At 27.3% G+C, this 22,867-nt stretch overlaps 1 protein-coding gene across 1 annotated transcript; it reads right to left on the bottom strand.

Annotated features, from left to right (window-relative positions):
• Positions 1–15,458: 15,458 nt before the first annotated feature.
• On the bottom strand, positions 15,459–22,004 carry LOC124945125. Its single transcript, XM_047485502.1, has 9 exons — positions 21,699–22,004; positions 21,483–21,607; positions 20,058–20,265; positions 19,419–19,983; positions 19,093–19,344; positions 18,811–19,002; positions 18,656–18,730; positions 16,288–18,453; positions 15,459–15,941 (listed from the first exon to the last, which is right to left on the bottom strand). Exons 1-9 carry the CDS (start codon positions 21,878–21,880, stop codon positions 15,612–15,614), a joined length of 4,095 nt encoding a protein of 1,364 aa, XP_047341458.1. The 5' UTR covers positions 21,881–22,004; the 3' UTR covers positions 15,459–15,611.
• Positions 22,005–22,867: the final 863 nt, after the last annotated feature.

The raw sequence follows: 22,867 nt of genomic DNA, 5'->3' as shown, positions 1-22,867 counted from the left end.
TAAATTTTATTATGGAGTACTTAGAAAAAAAGATTCAAACTTTTGAAAAAAAAAAATAGAAAGAGAAAGAAGATAAAGATTTGAAATCAAGAAAAGGCCAAAAATTCTTTACCTCCTTCAATTTAAAAAAAAAATTAAAAATTAAATTTTTATTATTTCATAACACAGTCTAATAAGATATTTTATAATAAAATTATAAATGAAATTATATTTTAATAAATAATATTAATATTTTAATTATATATATAAATGTTGAGGTGTACTTCAAGCTTTCTCCAAAAATATCTTCAACATATGTATTTTCTCTTTCTTAAATATATATATATATATTTCTCTCTTAATTTATATTTATTAATTCATTGTTTTTCTTTCCCTCACCATATATATATATATTTTCATCAATTATTTACTCTTTTATGTATATACTTTTATATATATATATATATATATATATATATATATATATATATATATATATATTTTATTATTAATTATTTTAAAAGTAATTCTAATAATTCTCATCTAAAATATTATATATATTAATTATAAAAAACTACAAGAATGATGAGAGTTTCAGTTATCATATTATATTAATTATAAAAAAAAAAAATTATGTCAAATTTTAATCATTTTATCATAAAATTAGTTTATAAAAAGATTTTTTGATTTTTCTATTACATTAATTCCTAATTTTGTTTGGTTTGTCAGATACTTTCAGCCATTGTAGGCTATTATACTTTTGGATGTAAGTTATTATTATACTTCTGAATGTTTTATTTATATGTATACACTAACTCTTGGAATAATTGAAGATCAAGTATTTTGTTTAATACTTCTATTTTTATTGAAATAATAATGTGTTTTATGAATTTAATTTTATTGTGGAAATTCTATTTTTATAGTAATACTTTTGTTTTTTATACTCCTATTTTTAAAGAAAAAATGTTAGTAAAAATAAACTCAATAAATATAACCTACCATCCATATATATTAATATTTTTTATTAAATATTTCATTTAAATAATTTGATTATTTATAAATAAATTCAACTAAAATAAACCCTTCTCATCTAAAAAGTGATCTATAATTATTGAGATTTATATTAAATATTAATATTAATTATGAATACTAATTAAGAGATTTAAATTATAAAAAAATATACTTACATTGAATATGTTCACTAATAAATAAAAATTATTATTATAACATCTCGTCCATAAAATAAATTATTCAGGTTCATTCTAATTTATAACTAATTAATGGAAATAAAATTAACGGATAATAAATATTATTATAAGCTTCAATTCATATATATTAATAATTTATCCAAATAATTAACATCAAACAAAACAAACCCCTTCAGTTTATTTCAACAATAATTCACAATTAATTAATGCAAATATTGTGGAAATTGAATTATATGAATTTCAACACCAAAAAAAAATGAGTTTCATTTTATAAAATTTTAGACAAATTGTTTAGGTGGTAAAAGTAAATTCATAAACAATGGATACTTTATTTATTATTATTATTATTAACTTTATTATTATTATTTTTTTGTCATATTTTAACTTTAATGTTATATTGTTGGTTGTTCAATATCTACTTTATTTTGGTATTTATATATGTATTTGTCTTTCCATTTAGTAATAAACTTATTTATTTTTCTTGTCACTCTTCTATATTTTGGTGATTTAAAATTGAAATAATAGGATGTTTATTAAGAAGGTTACCAAACTTTTAGCCTTTTGATGTTTATATTATACTTTTCATTCTCTACTATTTTTTCATCTATTTCATTTAAAATGAAATTATCTACAAAAACATAAAAAGAGAAATTTCGAACATCAATTTTATTGTTTGAATGTATAAAACTACTAAATTCTTATTGGATATTGATTTCAATCGTATTTATTGATCTCTGTAATTTTATTTGGATAAGTTTTGATTGAATCGACACTATGAATAAGAGTTTTGTTTGATATTTATAGTCTCAAATTGGTAGGACTTTTAAATGATATTTATAGTCATAAATTTTGAGAAATTAGAACATCTTGTTTCTCGTGTTGTGTCCAATTACAATCCTTACAACCTTAAAACAAATGTAGTAATAATTGTCCAATTATCGACATTCATTCCACTTATTATTTCATCTTATATTTTTTTTTATGTTTACAACTTAGACTAACTATTATAATATCTATTGATATTATAATCTCAAAAAATAACACAAAGGAATCCATTTGAATGGTAGATTTAATTAGTGGTTGTTTAATGAACACGACGATTTATTAAGACGAAAAAAACCGAAAATTTAATTTATTTTTTTTTAATTTTCATTTTTTTTACATATTTTTTTAGTTAATATATGTGTTAACTTAACTCAATGCAAACGAACGGACTTTTTGCTAGTTTATCTAGATATGCTTAAATAAACACATTCATGTACTTGTAAATAATTGTTGTATATATACTATTGTATAAATAGAAATTAAAAAATATTTATAATTTTGATGTAATATAAAATTATTAATTTATATATTATATGGGACTTATATGCATTAATAAAAATATATTATCTTATAAATTTAATGAATTATTAATTTATCTTAATGGTACTTAGTTGAGATTACAAAAATTTATTAATTAATCAAGATTATTAATTTATCGAAGTTTTAATTTTATCAATATAAATTTAATTTCTCTTTAACTCATTTTTTATAAATTTATTTTATTTATATAACTTTTTTTATTTCATTTAATCAATTTATTTTTTATTTTATCTCTTTTATATATATTTATATATATATATATATATATATATTAATTTTCTCTTATTACTAATTTTATATAAATATTTTTTTCACAATAATTAAATAAAAATATATAATATCTCATAAATAATATTTATAATTATATAAATAATGTTATATATATATATATATATATACATATAATAACACATAGCCTTCTTTTATAAATCATCAAAAGAATATAATTTATAAATTAATAATAATCAATAACTTTTTTATCTTAATATATATTCTCCATCATATTAATTTTACATAAATATTAATTTTATCATTTTTTCTCTCATCAGACACATATATTTTATATATATATATATATATATATATATATATATATATATATATATATATATATATATATATATATATATATATATATATATATATATTATATAAGACACATATTTTATTAATTTATTTATTTGATCTTTTATCATATATATATTATATTTTTTTTTTAATCACTAATTTTATATAAATATAATTTTTCATACTAATTATATAAAGATGTATATTATCTCATAAATAATTCATATATTTATATAAATATTATAATATTTTTATAAATCATCAAAAGCACGTCCTTTATACATTAATAATCACTAATTGTATCTCTTATTACATTATATTATATTTCATTACTAATTTTATATAAATATATTTTTTTTCACTACTCATATAAAATTATTTATTATCTCATAAATCATTTTTATATTTATATATATAATGTTACATATTTATTACTTTTTTTATATATAATAATATAATATAATTAAAAACAAACATTTTATAAATCACTTAAGCCACTTATCTTGTAAGGTTTATAATAAACACTCAATTTTTTATATTTAATTTATTTTAAGTTTAATTTTTTTTCTTTATATATAAAAACACATATAGGTTAGTAAAAATTTGCCAGTAATATATTCAAAACATTTATAATATAAGAGAAAAAATGATATAACTTTTATTTAATTATATATATATATATATATATATATATATTATCAAACATTTATCATAATAATAATAATAATACAGTATTAAATTTAATACACCAATTTTTTAATACTACTGGTGTATTTTGAACCATTAACTTACTTCGAAAAAATTAATGCTGTATTCTAAGATTTCTGAACAACTTTCTCATAGGAGGTCGAGTTGGATCAAGATTTTGCAGGACCTCCATCATCTGCCATGATTTCTTAAGCCTAATCATCAAATCAATTGGTCACTTAAAATATTAAATAAAAACTTTAAAATATTATTTATGTTTTTAAATTAGTTTATAAATTACTACTAATTGTTAATTGAGATTCAAAGATTATTTATAATTTATATCAAATGAGACACAATTTTAAATTGAAACTTTGAAAAGAAGAAAATTTTCTTATTTTGTGGTAATATTTTATAAACAAATTATCATAGATTTGAGTTTAATTTAAAAGTAAAAAATACATTAAAAAATAAATCAAACGGGCCTTTAGACCGATCCTAGGTCGGATGGCTCAGCTGCGGGTGCAATCGGTGCAACCAGGTTCGGTCACAGCGTTGGCTGGTCGGACATCGACACCTGAACAGTGAACCGTTTAACTTTCTACAACTAATAAATATCAAGCCATTTTTACCAAATGGTTTGAGACTTGCATTGCATCAACATATAACTAGTGTGAAAAAGAACATCATCATTTTCGAAATTGATTGAAATTTTTGTTTCAAGCCATTTTAATCAACAACATAAATGATGAAACCGACAACTTAGGTATAAATCAGATTTTCTAACGTAACAGGTGAGGAATTGAGCCAATGGAGCTTACAAAATGCAATTAGAAATACAGAAACAGATCAAATAGCCATAATTGCTTAGCATTTCATTACAAAGAACATATTTTATGAAAAGAGAAATGATAAAACAAAAATCAATCTATTATTGGGAGAACAACCAACAAAAGAGAAATGATAAAACAAAAATCAATCTATTATAGGAGAACAACCAACCAACGAAGATTTTTACCTCTGCTAATGATCGCTAGTGATTTTTTTCTAAAACATATGATTGTATTATTAGGAATGAAAAATGGAACAATATGAGGTTTTTGTTTAATTTTTTTCTCTTTTTCATAATGTATCGATTCACTTTCTTCTCGTAATTATAATTATATTATATTTAAAAAAATAGTTTATTTATTAAATGAAATTATTTAAATAATATAAAGAAATTATTTAAAATAAAATATAATTAATAATAATATTTTAATAATAATTAAAATAATTAATAATAATATAGTAATTTTTATATAATTGATTTTAAATATTATATATTAATAATAAAATTAATTAAAATAAAAAATGTAAGAAACTTAAAAATAAAATAAAAACAATAATTTTTTTATAAAAACAATTATTTAAAAAAATAATAATTTTTATAAAAGTTAAATATGAAATATTCTAATAAATTAAAAATATATATATATCAAGTTATACTAAAAGTTAAATATAAAATATTTTAATAAAAATTACTATAAAAAAATTATATCATGTTATAATGTATTATTAAGTAAAATATTATATTTAACTTAAATGTGTTTTCTTTTATATAAATATATATATATATATATATATATATATATATATATATATAATATTAAAAGACTTCATCTTATAAATTTTGTTATATTGGATTGATATTTTTGTATTTGTAATTATATATATATATATATATATATATATATATATATATATATATATATATTTTTTGATGTTTTAAGTTTTTATTTTTATATTTTTAAAATGTAATTAATTTAATTTGTGATTAGTTAGTAGGTGTTTATATTTTATTAAATTATGATAAAATTAAATATTTTGTTTAATTTAAAAAATTAAGATTTAAAATATAATAATAATTTATATTTTTAATTAAATAGAATACAGTAAAAAAATAAAAATAAGATATTAATATTAGTTTAGAATACAAATAAATATAATAATTTATCTGTAATAAATCCAAACATTATCAATAAATAGTCTAACAAAACATTATACTTTTATCAAATCATTCCCATATCCATTTTATTTATATTCTCGTTATTAAACCAACGTACCTAAAATAATATGTAATTAAAATAATAAATAAGATGTGAAGTCATCTCAACTCATAACTATAGTTTTTCTGGTAACTAGTTTTTTTGGAACTACATTGACTATCATTTTAATAAAAGATTACAACCACTGGTTTCAATTCAGTGTATTATATTAATAACTATATTTACATATCTTTTATCATGTTCAGAATGTTTGTGTCCAAAGCATAATCATATTCGGGATCAATATACACTCATTTTTAATAACAGAGGTTTCAAGTTTTAGACACTCATTTCTACTTCCAATTTTTAATTTACTTAAATTATCAAAAATAATTTATTGAATAACTAGTAATGCATTTTTCGTGCCTAATCTATTTTCGTGCCCTACTATTATCCAAGCCCTGGTCCATAATAGACTAGTGGCCGGTAAATAATTAGATGAAAGACTTGATATCATTTGAATAACATTTAGGCATTTTTGATCCTCCATGTACTAAAGAAGAGGTCTATTGTACTGTGTTCAGAGCTTCATGGAGTTTATTAACTTCCATGCAACATCTTTCAAATGTCAAATATGTTTCTCAAAAAAAAAAAAAATCAACTTTCATACTTAATTATCTATCTTGTTTGACCTTATAACAATGTCGTACAAATTAATACACTTAAGATCGCCAAATTGGCATTACATATAAACTCGGCCTTTGAAAAAAAAAATTATTTAGTTATCGATTCAAATCTCACCATAACTAATTTTTTAAACAATTTAAAAAAAAAAAATTTAAGACAGACAAATTCTTTTCACGTTCTTCTTCAATAGGGCTGGGCAGCCCAACGGGCCGACACGAGTCTGTATTTTTGGGCTCGACACGAGTCTGTCTTTTGTTATTTTATCATTGTGCATTTGACCTAAGGAATAAATGAACAGGTTAATCCTCAAATAAATAATAAAATTACTAAAGAATAATAATAATAATGATAGTAATAATAATAATAAAATTATCGAATAATAATAATAATAATAATATTACCAAATAATAATAATAATAAAATTACCGAATAATAATAATAATAATAAAATTACCGAATAATAATAATAATAATAATAATAATAATAATAATAATAATAATAAAAATTACAATTCTTAAATGGAAACAATAGAAACAAAATTTACAAATCATAACCATTCATCAATTCCATATTTTAAGCCTCAATTCAAATCTATTTCCAATTCCGCTCAAACTAAAATGTATACAACTTATCTAGACATTTCCTAAATAACATAGCACATTTGTCCTGTCCTGATTAGTGATAGGCTTTAGCAAATAACATTTTGATCAACAAGATACAATTGGAACTTACACTAGTTTTTTCAACGGAAAACATATAACAACAAATACTTTACATACAAGTTTTATAAGTTATATCTCTTTCCCAGTATAAAGTTTCTAAATATATCTCCCAATATAAATATTTTCTATTTATATAGTTTACAAGCTGCATAAGAAAAAAATGCATGCACGGATGTTAGTTGAACAAAGCGTCACGTAGCATCATACTAGAAATATCATTCTTGAGTTCTGACCGATCAAACTCTCGGCCAAAATCAAATTATCAAATCACCAATCAAATGAGCAACTAATCACTATCAAACATTCATCAGCTCACAAATCACATGAGCAACTAATTAAGATATATCAAAAACATTCAGCAAGTAATCAATTAAAGAGCAATAATATATATATACAATAACTTATCAATTAGTTACACGGTCAAAGAAAACATATACACAAACAAGATAAGAATATGTTCTTATTATTCAAAATCGAAATATTGAGCATTAGAATGCTGACAATGACTTGAAATTGTTCATAATAGGCTCAAGACGATACGTCTAGAGTTCTTAGCTAGAACAACATGGTTGCTTCCTCAACGAACTCCGACCAGCTTCCAAGATTAGAACTAATGCACATAGAAAGACGAAATTGGATAATGTACCATTTTTCGCCTTTGTAGACACCTCATTTCTACACCTTAGATATTTATTAAAAAAATACGGTCTAGTATAATGCTCATGCTTATTTATTGGACCGAGAAAACAAAAACATGAAAGATCTTTTGAAAATCGACTTAGAAAAGCCTGAAACAATGATTCAAATGAAGAATTTCAAAAATGCTCGAGTCATGAGTCCCTCATACCTTCAAAAAAACCGACACGAGAAATCATAAATTTTGAGTATAATATTATTATTGAAGAAAATGTACTGAAGGGTCATTTTGAAGTCCATTTATGAGTCAAACCGTCGTTTTTCGATTCTATTTCTAGAATCCGTGAAATGATCATATTGTGTGTTTTAAAAATTATGAATTTTAAATATAGTATTGTTATTTTCAATTGTGTGCAGGAGATGCTCAAAATAGGAGAAACTGAATAAACGAGTCAAACTGACGAGTCAATTCACGAACCAGCGAGTAAATCCAGGTCAAAGAAGGGTCAAACGTGGGTCAACCAGCTGGGAGGAATTTGACTACCCTATTTGAAAATCTGAATTTTGAAAGGGTTGGATTATTTGAAAAGGTAAACTTGAACCTTTGGAGTTTCATTAAGCTTCAAATGGATTCAGAACTTCAAAAATTTGCCCCGACTTCAATACTCGACAGAATTTGATTGTTTTGGACATTTTGGAAAGAGGAATGAGTCCCCTACAAGAACTAATTCAGCTCAATTTCACGATTGGGTCTCCTAGCTAGACGAAATATCGACGTGAATGGAAAGTGTTTAGATGATTATCAACTTGGACACCCTTCCACTAATAAATTCATAACTCGAGCCGCTCATAAAAAAGGTCAATATCAATGGTAAAAATCGTTATATTGAAAAAAAAATGGTTTGTATTGAGTAATAACAAACGCTCAAAAAGCGGTTGACATCCGTTGGTAGAGCCTCCGTAAGCATTGCTCAAACATGAAATATCAACTGTTTTGTGAGTGGTTGTTATTAAACAATATCAACCGTTTTAAATGTTGTTGTCATTACTCAATATCAACCGCCCTAAGACTGTTGTTATTAAACAATATCAACCGTTTTGTATGTAGTTGTTACTAAGCAATATCAACCGTTTTAAAAATTGTTCTCATCACTCAATATTAACCTCCATAAAGCCTATTGTTATTAATTAATAACAAGCATTTTGTAGGAGATTGTTGTTAAGAATTAAAAACCGTTTCTTTAAGACATTATTGACATTTCTTATTCTTGAATTTATAAAAAAAAATATTTCTACTATTTTAATTAAAAATCACTTGAAAAATAAATTTAAATGTTTAACACAAATTTTCAAATAACAATATAACTTTTAAACATTATTCCAAAATTAACATTAAAATCATCTAACTCCAATAATTATAAATATTACACTGAAACATACAAAAAGTTCATAATATGAAGAAAAAAATAGTTCGATCATTTATTTTTTCGTTAGTTCAACATAAACCTTAGACATTTTTATAATTAACTTGTTCGTCGTCCAAATTTAGCATATCTATACATGAAGTTTAATCAAGCCGTTGAGTATTGAAAACTGGCTAACTCCTAATAATTATATTGAAGCGCATAATTGGTTAAATATCACTAAACGTTTTGAATAAAAGAAGACTTTGTTTTTTTATTAATCTTTTTTACTATTTGTATTTGTTAGAATTAATTGTTTGTTGGTCTCATCGGTTATGTAAAATGGAGCATTTATCTCGAAAAAACCAATCCAAAATTTTCATTATAACTCTTCTATGAGCATTCTATTTCGTAGGTAGGCCCAAATAATTTGATTGGGGTAGTTTTTGAACCATACCACATAGTCCTGGCAACTACAAAAGCTAAAAAAAACGGCATTGATACTACTAGAAAGGACGGTTACAATATTGCTCATACAGAGTCCTTTGTATAGACGTTGGGGCGGACGAACGCTATGATGGAATAGGTCCGTTAATATCCCCGATGTAATATGATGAGAGTCCCTTCCGCAATAAAATGATCAAAACCTTCCACGCCTCACGTTGGACTTACAGGTTGAACCTTTTTCGTTAGTCCATAAGGATCAAATACTCATATTCCAAGTTACATGAAATGCACTAAAAACCAAAGCAAACTACCCTGATAGAAATAAATGAATTCCAAAGATTTTGGGCAAATTCAAAGAAGGGTTTCTATACTTTCATCAGAAAAAAATTCTAAATTCTATTATGAAGACATTTACATATAAAAATGATCGAAATTATTAGATCACATTCACATAAATAAATAAATAAATAAAGTTAATAATCTTAACATGTATTAGATGACATAGTTGGACGAATCCCTCAGAATTTTACCTATAAGGCAAATGTTAAAAATAATATTAAATTGAAAACTCCAAACAAATATAAATAATTTGAGAGAAAAAATGAGGAAGAGAAGAAAGTTGAGGAGAAAAAATTATAGCTACATAGGCGCGGAAGGCGGGTTAACTAATTATTTATTTTGGATAACAACCTTAATAATTTTAATAATTTTTTATTTAATTTTTAAATTTAATTAATTAATTATTTTGAATAACAACCAATTTTAATAACCTTTTATTTAATTTTTTAAATTTAAAATATATATATATATATATATTTTAAATTTAAAAAATTAAATATATATATATATATATATATATATGAGATTTTGAATAAAAATTATTTTTGTTAAATAATAAAATTTACTTAAACATTTTGCTGCAATAATAAAATATAATATAATAAAATTTATAAAAAAAAATAACATTCATACTTATACAAAATAAGTCTTATACTCTAATCTTTAAATCATATATCCTAAATCCTAAGTTAATTATATAAATATATATATTTGTAATGTCAAAAATCGACCATTCTCGAGAAAGAGTTTTCGTTATTCAATAATCACGCCTCATAACTCATATTTCACTCATATTTCTTTCGAATCTCGAGTGAGATAAGTAACCAAAATGATAGACTTGACTATAGTGCATTTAACAAATCAATTTAGACTAGATTTGATTTTTTAGAGTCGCCGCCTAATTTATTATTCGAGAAATTAAGAAAGATATTTTAACATAGTTAAAACTATGTTAAGCCTTATATAATATATATTTGAGCTAATGAAAAAATTGTGTAACTATAAAAGTTAGATCTTTTTGTTATTATATATATATATATATATATATATATATATATATATATATATATATATATATATATATATATATATATATATATATATATATATATATATATATATATATAACTCAAAAAGTAGTAATATACAAGTTTTGCAACATAAATGATCTTACCAGTAATTGAATATCACTTTAAATAATTAAAGACTTGTCTGAAACAAATAATAGACTGAATAAAAACATTTTCTATCTTATTCAATTCTTTATTGTTGTCTAGTCTCCTAATTCCCAACTTTTTTTTATCCACATTCATCCAAGATTTTTTTAGTTCTTCGTAACAAACTAGTGGGACTGATGTAGAATCATATACACTCAATTCTATATTTAAGTCCTCAAATAGACATAACCTTAATAAGTTAAAACTAAAATCCATACCAAGAAGTCAAGACATTTCCTAAAGAACATAACACATCTGGCCCAATTATTAAAAAATGTAATTAACAATTTTCATAATATATTATATATAAATTTTTAATAAGTTTAAGCATTTTAATATATATAATTCTATTATAATATATTTTTATTTAATATATATATATATATATGTTTTCTTAAGGGTTACTTATATATATATTTAATTTAACAATTATTATTAAATTTAACAATTATAAATTAAATATATATATAAATTAAATTATTTATGTTATTTAAAAATTCAAAAACAAATCTTAATAAATTATAATTTTATATAAATTAAAATTTATTAAAGTTCATATTGCCTGATTTTGTATTAAATTTTAAAATATTTTAAGATTTATTATTTATTTATTTTTATAATTAAATAATTAAATTAAAATATTAAATATATATTATAAACATAATCTTATGATTATAAGTATCTATTGGCTAGTGGCATATTAGCTGAACTATATGAAGTTCAGGGTTCAAATTAGACATACATAGCAAATATTAACCTAATTTTAAAATCTTAATGGCATAATGAATTAACATTCATTTATACTTCTACATAATTTAGAATCTATCTTTAAATTAAAGCTGGTAAATTTTAATAAATAAGATATGAATTCATCTCAATCTCTCGTAACGGCTATATTTTTAATTTTGAATTACAACGTCTCTATTTTTTAATATCACAACGACTAGTTTTAGATAAAGTTTTACAACGTCTCTCTCAAAACAACTAGTATAAATATTCTCGTTTAGAAACCAGAGCATGACGCAAGAAGTCGGTTGAGTCAACGAGTTATAACCTTTTCAATTCAGGTAAATTCATAACCAATTCTTTCATTCCATTTTTATCTATATTTTACATGTTGTATAGGAACAAAGTACTTCCATATTCATCATTTCAATTTAGATTTTCTCCCTAAAATTATGCAATTGTCTGAAAAGTCTATGGATAGATGTTGAAATAAAATTATTTTCTTTGTTTAGATTTGGAGATATGAATTATGAAATAACAAGCAGAAGCTCTTACAAAGGAAAAGAAAAGGTAATGAGTGAGGAGGAAGCTAGAGAAGAGAGAGTTCAAAGGCTACTAAACTTAACTTATGGTAACAGTAATGAATCTAGGGAAATAATCTCTAATAGAATTAGAGATTCTCTAAAAGGAGAAAAGGAAGTCGAGAAGTTTCTTCAAGAATGTTACGATAACCAGATTAATCTCCGCAACAACAACAACAACACAATCAATTCAATGCCGCTACAAGAACCAAACATGGTAACAACTTATAATAGGGAACTCACAATAGTCCCACTAGAAGAAGTGATTGAAAAGTATCCAAATGAAACTGGTAACATATACAGTAATATAAATCTTAACAAAAGAGTTCATAAAACAGTAACAGAAAATGTTGATATTGCTTTTATGGAATTGCAACAATGTGCACAGAAGAAAATGCCAATACTGAAGTCTCACCCGATTACTGAAGAAAATGTGTACACTTATAGTTTTTTAAAAAATTTATTGATGGATAAGAATATCCCTACAAGTGATCAAACAGAGAATACTTCTCTTTAGGAGTCCTAGAGGATCAAAGGTCATGCTTGGTAAGTAGTATTTCATTTGATTATTCTTATAATGTCATTTTTTATTTTCTTATTCAAAATTAATATACATTTATGAAATTAATGACAGGTTATACAAGTAAGAAAGAAGAATGAGGAAGGTTCTAAAGAAGGAGATTGAAGAGTTTATTATTTAAGAGTGAAAAACAGAGTTTTAGTTTTTAATTTTTTTAATTTTATTTTTGGACTTGTTTTTGTTTTAATTTATTATAATATAATGCATGGTCTGCAATTTATCCTTTTATGTTTTTTTCTTTCGAAAAATTTAGTTGTGTTCGGATGGGATTATCGAAATAATTTAGATAGAGAAATTGATGATTAATGATGATTTTAAAGAGGAAAAAGCTTAAAAGATATTAATATATATAAATAAAATAAAATAAAAATGATAATTTAAAATAAAGAATATTTTAGTATTTTAGTTAATGAATTGATCGATTAACAGGATGAGAGGGGATTGAAGTGATGTTCAATTTTTTTGGGTTATTAGAATAATCCAAAATCGAACAATGTTTAAAATAAATTTGTCTTTTTTTTTTAAATTAAAGGAGAACTAGCAAGACACTCCATAGTAATGTCCCGCTTAAACTAACTCGTGACATTTTGAACTCTTAAACCGACTCTTACCACTGGGCTACCTTGGTGAGGTCAAATTTGACTCACTCTGCAACTAAAATGCAAATGGATTGCAATGATTATAACCAAAATTAAAAAAAGGATTGAATTGCTATTTGATGGATCAGATGGGGGTAAAAGAAACAGACAAACATATTTGAATAAAAGACTTTAAGAAAGATGTCAGATTATCTTGTAAAAATTTAAGTTTATCAAACCTTAGAAAACACCATTATCTTGTAAAAATAAGAATCTACATACAGAAATCAATACAAAAACTGATACAATACAAATAGATGAAATCATTAGTAAATCAGGCTCAATCAACTAGCCTAAGCTAAAGTTACCAATAAAACCTAAAAAAAATGGAGGATAGATCACATCTGACAAATGCTCACCTATTTTTATGATTTAAATCAAACTAAACACTTCCAAAATGATAACATAGTCATCAAAGTATTAATACATATGAGATCATAAACAAGGCGTATATGAACCCGATCTCGGGAGATTCCAATTATCTCTCGGCAAGAACATTTCATATAAACAAAATGTTTGAAAATCTAAATTTGTTAAAAAAATATCCAACTATTTGAAGAATAAATTTTACCAAAGTTTTGAATCAGCAATTTTTGCTACATCATTTTGAGCTTTTATCAAAGTGACGCCCTCTTCTAAAGCTGTATGAAACAAAATGTTTGAAAATCTAAATTTGTTTAAAAAAATTCAACTATTTGAAGAACAAATTTTACCAAAATTTCGAATGAGCAATTTTTGCTACATCATTTTGAGCTTTTATCAAAGTGACAAAAAAATGTGTACCTCTTCTAAAGGAGGTTTGAACCTCATTGACTAAAGGGTGGAATATACTGGAGCTTGCCTTGGAGATCTAATCGGAATCCTATTCGATTTTCTCGATTTTCTTTTGTTCAACATCTTCTACCGACTTTTTCATTTTCCACCAACAAGATGATAGGAAGCCGTTTTTATTGTGGGACACAAAATGTTGTACCACCTTAAGACAACAGATTGAGAGAAGATAAAATGAATAAAATGATGTTCAAACCCAAGATCTCAAGAAAGTTAGGAATATCTACATCTTATTGCCGGTAAGCTAGAAGATGAAATTTATACAATTATTTAAATCAAAGTTGGATTTCTTCATCTATTTTGATTGATCAACTAAATGTTCCATCCTCTCCTAAAACTATATTCATACATTCTTCCAACATCAAATTGTCTTGACCTCCAACTTCAATTAAAGTGTATGAAAACCTGTAACTTCAATCAAACCTTGTAATTAAAGAGAATGATATAAGGATTATCATGTCTCAAACCTTAAAAATACCATTATCTTGTAAAAGTAAGAATCTACACACATAAATAGAAATCAGGTTAACCAAACTAGAGGAAGTTTCTCTTGAAGGCTCATTTTCTAAGGATCAAGATTAATGCTCTTTCGCAGGGTCCCAAGGATGTTGCCCTTCCATGTTGGTTGATTCGGCGGTTGCTGATCCAAGGGTTATTTCAGATAGAATAACTTTACCAACTATCTTAAGGTAAGACAGCCATTAGGTGACAATAAAAAGACATAACCTCCTTTATCAACAGGTTGCCCATTATCAATTATTGTCAAAAGCTGTTTAGAAGAATAAGTTATGTCATACAGATGTGCACTTACTAATAGATTCCATGATAATCAGAAAGACTGGCCCATTAAATAAAATAAACATCTTTATATGAATAATTTGTCTACAAAAATCTTAAAACTTTAATACAAATATATAAACAATTTTATATATCAACTAACTAATTTGAGAGACAGTAAGTCGAGAAGCAGCTAGGAAATCCAAATGTGATGAAAATCACGCAATTGAGCGAATTCAGAGGAAGTTAGAGCCATCAGGTAAAGCTCTTTCAGCTTACTAGCATCTCCCGAACGATGATGATTAGATGAACAACTTTGCTGCTGCAAATTAGATGATGAAGACTTATTGCTATTTGATGACGATGATAAAGCCATGCTCAGCATCCTCTTCAACACCAATTGGAGTTGACTCCAAAATTTAGAACAGATCAAATCATTTTCATTTTCCATTTTTGTTTTTGCAATTGTTTCTCCACTTATATGCCGTGCTTCTAGCAGTATACCAAAAGCGGAATCCAGTACCTGCGGTTGACAAGCAATTAGTACAATACAAAAAGATGAAAATGATTAGTAAATCAGGCTGAATCAGCTAGCCTAAGCTAAAGATACCATTAAAACCTAAAAAAAATGGAGGTGAGATCACCATACTGGCATCTTTCCATTTAAATCCTAATAAGCACTTCCAAATAGGTAACATAATCATCAAAGTATGAATCCAGATGAGATCATAAACAAGGTGTATATGAACTTAGTTTGTAATCAGTTTCAAAATATCCTGAACCGTTTTTCTGCCAGATCCAAGATAAAGAGAATATGAGATTTCGAAAAATTAAAATCTCAAAAACAAGAGTTCTAAAAGTAAGCATACCCCATGAGAGTGTAGATGATCAGACAAACTCAGGGAAAGAGCAGCTCTTTCAACTAATATCGTCAGGTGCATCATAGGATGCGTATCCGCTCTATAAAAGTCTATAGATTTTTGCCAATTTCTCTCAGCTAAGGAAGCATACTGCTTCACCTTTTGCATAATGCCATTTTCACTTTTTGACACAGTTTTCTTCTTTTCACATCCCAAAAACTTCAAACAACAATCCCTATGATACCCAGCAAGCTGCATATATCCATACGCCGCTTCCTGTTTCCTTAGCTCACCCATAGACTCATATAACGATAAAGCTTCCCTAATAACATCATTGGCCGAGACTTCTTTCTTTCCCGTGTTTTTAGTATGACCGAAATTATCATAAACCTCAGCCTTCGTATCTTCTCTTGCTAAAAGCATGCCAAGCCTCAGATACGTATGAGCTAATTGCGTAATTACTTCACTCTTGAGACTGCTCATCTCAGATTCTTTCACTATGGTTACCTCCATCTTCCCAGCTACATAATATCTTAAGGATTCGCGGTATTCAATTTTTGCAGTCTCGAGTGCTTGGACATATGCATCGCGATAAATGACATGTTTTCTTAGAGCTTCTATCCTCGATACCATCTCTTCAGCCAACGATCGTCTTCCATGACCCATATTACAGTAAATCAGTACCACATTGGTGACATCGGAAACTTCTTTGAAGGAAATAATTGCGTCCATAAATGCAATTTCGGCTTTTTCCAATTCTTTGTTCTCAAGCCTCTTCCGTCCCAATTCATTACAAACCCATCCTCTCTTTTTCAGCAAAGACTGTGTTTCTGATGATCCATCTGGACATTCACCCAACGCTTTTTTAGCCTCTTCATAACAAACAAGTGCAGCTGAAAGATTATATTCAGAATCTCCAATAATAGGTGGACCCGACAGGAACTTGAATATGCCACCCGTTCTTGTCTGTTCTGAAAATATGGAGACCGGTTCAGAGTTCCTTCCATAAACTTTTCTGTTTTGTTTTTTTCCATAACCTAACAAACGCGAACCGCCATTACTACTACTACTAGCATTGCTTCCGCTATTTGCCCTGTCAACCTGACAGCTACAGTTTATCAAAGAACACAAACTACAGTCCTGTCCGAATTGCCCGAGCTTTTTCTTCAGCCGTTTGACCTCTTTCAGCACCATTGAGGACATTTTTAATTCTTTGCTAGACATTTTTCTCTCTTGACCTTTCGTCATGTGGAACTCAATATAAATGTCCCCTACTAAAGTCCATGCTCTGGCCCAGAATAGATAAGTGGACGAGAAACAGTCAGATGGCAAATTAGATGTCACTTCAATAGCATCATCAGGCTCAGTGTCTAAACTACAAATCATTGAAGAAACAAATGTTGTATCTTCGCGGTACTGAGGCATGGATCCATAGACTAACGATGCCAGTTCTACAATTTTTAGAGCTTGATAGAGTTGATCATCGTCTTTATAACATTGTCCGAGGGCCAAGTATGTTTCTCCAAGCAAAAGAACCAGTTTCCATAATTTATCATCCAGTTTCGACGTTGGAAGCCATTTCCGAATATCACAAACTTCAATACAGTCAGCATCGCCACAATCACATATAGAGAAGTCCACAGCTGAAGGAAAAGTATTATTTTCGACAGTTGAACTAGTGCTTTGCAATTGGCGTTTCCATCTTAAAGATTTAATGGCTTGGGAAACATGATGTACTGCAGCTAACTTCGATGAGATTGGATCAACAATTGTTTGAATCACATCAGCTGAAGTTTTCGCCAATTCACAAACTGATGAACCTTCGTCATCAGACCTTGACTCACTTTCCGCATATATAAGCTCTGTCTTCTGTGATTCTATCATTGTGTTGGGAGTAGAAATATTAACTTCTAATGATGTCATCAAAGAAGAATTTGACCCTAAATCTTCAGATGTATCTCCAGCTCGATTCCATTCTTCCTCCACAGCAGGAGCGTAGACCATATCACGGACAATTGATTCAGACTTGCTGTTGAAATAGTCAAAAGATTCTTCTTCAGCACTTACAATGACTACCTTAGATTCTACAGGAACTCCTTCAGATGCCAACTCAAGTTCTTCATCATAATTCAATAGAAGCCTAGCATATTGTTCATGAGCTAATGCCCTCACAACCTATACAGCCAAGAAGTTGGTAGAAATTATTAATTGTTTTAAATATAAACAAGAAAAGTTTAGGCTATGTTTGGATGTGTATAATTAGAACTAGAATTTAAAATTCCAATTTTATAAGAATTGAAATGGAATTACAGTTCATTTGTTTAGAAAAATAATAGAATTGCAATTTGGAAACGATGGAATTGAAACTTATCCATACCAAATGATCTGGCTCATCCAAGAAGTCGAGACATTTCCTAAAGAACATAGCACATCTGGTCCGATTATTAGGAGACTGTAGCAAAAAACATTTTGATCAGCAAGATACATTTGGCAGCAAAAAGGGGAAAACAAGAGAAGTTACCAACTTCATACCATAGAAAGTGATAGCCTATGTGCAATACGGTACAAAAGAGTTCCTAGTGAAAGTAAGGAATCATTTCTCCCTCTATGAAGCATAGAGGGCAGAGAGTCGGCACTGCCATTGTGTTCGCCAGTTGAACAGTTGTTGGTAATCACAGAAAGATCAAAGAGTTGGATGGCATCTTCTCCAGAACTTTTGTAAAGCTGTAAAATGCAAGATCAGGGGGAAATAATTAACTGTGCAACAAAGTAAGAAACTTAATAAGGGTGAATCTATACAACTTTTAGCATTACCCAATAAGCACCAGGGTCTTGCTTGCAGTTTTCCTGAAGAAACCTCAAAACAGAAAGACCATTTTGTTGGACGACATGTGGATGAAAAGCAGGCATACCATCTTCGGATACTCCTTTTGAAAGAAATATATCATCCGTCTTTAGCAGCTCATAACCCTGAACAACACCATCTTGATGATAACAAATGGCTAATTCAGGCACACTAGCCATTACATTATCAAGCCAGGCTTCAAGCCATGTCAGAGAAGTCACCTGCAAAATAAGTGATAAAGAATGTAATACAGGGAGAGATTGCTTTCAGATACATATGCTGAATTACCACAAACCTGCCGAGAAACATCCCACAAGTGCAAGCTCACCGCAACATACTTTTCATTACTGAATAAGAGCAGGTCACTACCCAGGAGCATCCGGAAGTTGTGAAATTGCCAAAACAAAATCCTTGAGAACACCTCCTTACCAAGTCGCCTGTATTTTTCAGGCTCTTGCATTGAGCTCCTTGATTTTTCTTTAACATGCGGAGCTTTTTTTACATCAGCACATTCTTTGTTTTTCTTCTTATTCTTGTTATTCAACAAGAAACTGTCATGTTTAACCTTCACGCTTTTTTGAATTAGTTGTTCCTCTTCAAAAATATTACCATCCATCCCAGACTCGGACTTTTCTTTTGGAGTTGGGCATTTAGAAGATTTAAAGGAACCATCCACAGATTCAAATGGCCTTGGAAGAAAAGATGATTTTGGCATCTCTTTTGATGAAACGTTATGCGTAGGAGGACAATCACACGCCTCCATCCTAACCGAATGCATGGCAAAATTTAAAAACAACGAGTCAACTGCACATTTTGATTTGTGTCTCCTAACCAATTTTTCCCCTTCTTCAACATCCGGCCTGTACTTCACAATTTCCAAAGTATGTGTTAGATTTAACGAGATAATAAAGAAGCAAATCCTCAGAACACATACCCTGTATTCAGAACTAAAGTCTGTCCAATACGACGCACTGCAATTGACAGACGAGCCTTAGAATATGGTATCTTGAAAATTTGTTTCAAGATTTCAGTTGGAGCTATGATATCCATCTCATCTCCATACTCCGCCAAACCAGAGACAGCAAGAGCTTCCCCTTTCCTAGTGAGACTTGATGTCAAGGCACTATTCTCCCATGATGAATCTACCAAATTCAGCAAAAAAATAACTTTAGTTTGTATATCCTCCAAAAGAACATTACAGTTAAAAGTTATAACCATCAAGCACATCAATGGCATTCCACAACAATGCATAAACATTACAAATCACAAAATCAAACATCTTTAATGGTCAAACAATATTAGGCTTCTAGGTGATCCAGTAGTGTGAGAATATCTCTGTTACAACTTTAATTCATCAGCAACCTAAAATCACAGTATGACTTGTTACGTGAAAGAGAGTAAGTGAAGGATTAAACTAAAAAATGGGTCATAACAGCACATACAAGAAAGAGACAACATACAACTGTCAGATAGCTAGTTATAAACATAATAATATGAATTTTGGGTAAAATTGCTTTAGTTATGGCTTCATGCTGCCAGAGAAAATCGACATCTAAATATTACCCAGAGTACAACTCTGATGCATGTAGAATTTCAAGAACATGGATATAAAAAAATAATTTTGACGTTATTGATTAACCCCGAATGGGGATGAGAAAATACAATAGTTACGACCAGAATTAGGGAGAAGAAGAGATAACCAGAATTAGAGATGAGACTAACAGAATCCAGTGTTCAAGACTAAACTAAACAACCACTCTAATCTAATATGCTTAACTATATTTCTAATAGTTTCTATCTATTCTTCTGTCTCCTTATTATTTTAACCAGGCCCTATATTTTCTCATATATTTAAAGTTTAAACTCGTCCATGTTCTATAAATTTGGTTTAACCATTTTGTTCATAACACTTAAATGTATAGAACATTCTTTCCTGAAAAATAAAAATAAAAAATATTGCATAGAAGAGTCCTATATAGTTTTCTATTTTAGTATCAATCAGAATTTTCTTGCTCCACCTTTGACAATCCAGATTCCAAATGAAGATAACACAGCAATGCATGGCAGGTTATAACTTTGGTCTTTGAACAACAGCCCCGAGACTAGATAGAATAGACGATTATTGTGATTTGTCATTTGCATTCTATATCAGGTTCATATGAAATTCAAACTAATAAAGCGCTGCTTTCGATTAATGGTCAAATCCTTAAATGTTTCATGTTAATATCAACACACACTAAGACTCCTCTATCAAACATGTTAACAGCTTATGGAACTGAATGCAGCTTAAATCTATCTATCTTTCTCTTATGAAGAGCAATACAAAAATGAAGCTCTAAGATGAGAAAGTCATTTGTACCTCCACCGGATGTCCTGGAGCACGCGGCTGCAATTGGGAGAACCTTCTCCGGTATATATGAAAGCATAGGTGGAGTATTTAGGTCAGTTTCATTTGGCAATACTCTGTACTGTGGAGCGCTTAACCTGAAGGAGAAAACAATAGCAGAATTAACAGATGAATTCTGAACGAATAGCGTATTGAAATATGAAAAGATAAACGATAAGAGATATATACGTTTGAGCTGTGGGAACGAGAGCAGAATTGAAGGCAAGGAAAGATTTATCAGTGACGATAGGGATAGAACCACATAGGAAACCAACAGGTTTGGGCTTTACGATTTCCAAACGTCCAACGCACTGAAGCTCCGGCGAGCCATTTCCACTAGTAGATGACGGTGACGATGGCCTTTCCATCATTGAAAAACTTATATCGCTGTTTGTCTGTAAGTAATGCAATCGGAGAAGATCGAGATTGAAGAAGATGAAGATGAGATTAAAGGAAGAACAAGCTTCGAATTCAAAACCTTACTCTATCTAAACTCTTACTTACCTATTATCAGTCTCAAATTAAGCGGTTCAATCTAGAAAATTACTAAATTGTTTGTTAAAATAAATTAATATTATAATTTCAACAATTTATAAACTATAGGGACTGAAAATATAATATAAGCTGAAGAGTTTGGGATGACTTGAAAGTCAAAAGAGAAGTTTCGAGAGCTGATTTAATATTTGTTTTTTCAGATGTTTTTCAAATTTATCTAATTTTTAAAAAATTATTATTTTATCTATATCATATTAACTATTAAATTATTCATTTCATAAATTAAAATACCTCATTTTATATTTTACAAATTTAAATTTTAAATAAAAAAATTTATAATAATTTAACAAATTATAAACAAAATTCCAAAAACAATTTCAAATAACAACATAGAAAAACTATAATTCAACAATAGGCAAGAAAACAATATATATTGGTTTTCAAGAAAATTCAAATCAAAACGATATCTCTAACTGATGTTGGTATGTTCTTGAGTTCGATTAGATACGAAAATATTATTTTCATTTTGATTTTCTTAAAAATAATTACGTCGATGGTTGATTTGTTGAACTAAAAATTTTAACTTAATCTCAAATGTTGCATATTTAAGTTACAATTTCATTAAAGCGCTAAAATAGTTGAAACTTTTTTTTTTAAATTGAGTTGAGCATTGATTTGTGCGATCAATTTTATAATGTTTTTAATAGTGAAATTGTGTTCCTTTCCATTCCCACCACGATATAAGTCGTGACTTTTCTTACACAAGGTAACGTGGGCGTATCAAACGTAGAAAAAAAGTTGAATCGACAACAAATCTAAGAGGATATGAGATGACGAATCTAGAAGGATATAAGAATTATGTT

Source organism: Impatiens glandulifera, chromosome 7 (genome assembly GCF_907164915.1).
Source record: "Impatiens glandulifera chromosome 7, dImpGla2.1, whole genome shotgun sequence".
Lineage (NCBI taxonomy): Eukaryota > Viridiplantae > Streptophyta > Magnoliopsida > Ericales > Balsaminaceae > Impatiens > Impatiens glandulifera.
The sequence above is the reverse complement of the archived record's forward strand: the minus strand, read 5'-3'. Positions and strand labels throughout refer to the sequence as shown.

What these genes read in the sequence shown, in the direction of transcription:
- LOC124945125 (XM_047485502.1), bottom strand. Translation starts at nt 21,880, where the DNA reads ATGATGGAAAGGCCATCGTCACCGTCATCTACTAGTGGAAATGGCTCG. An exon ending in AAGACCCTGGTGCTTATTGG is followed by an intron (nt 19,003 to 19,092) that starts GTAATGCTAAAA and finishes TGCATTTTACAG; the next exon opens with CTTTACAAAAGTTCTGGAGA. An exon ending in ATCATCTACACTCTCATGGG is followed by an intron (nt 15,942 to 16,287) that starts GTATGCTTACTT and finishes TGTCAACCGCAG; the next exon opens with GTACTGGATTCCGCTTTTGG.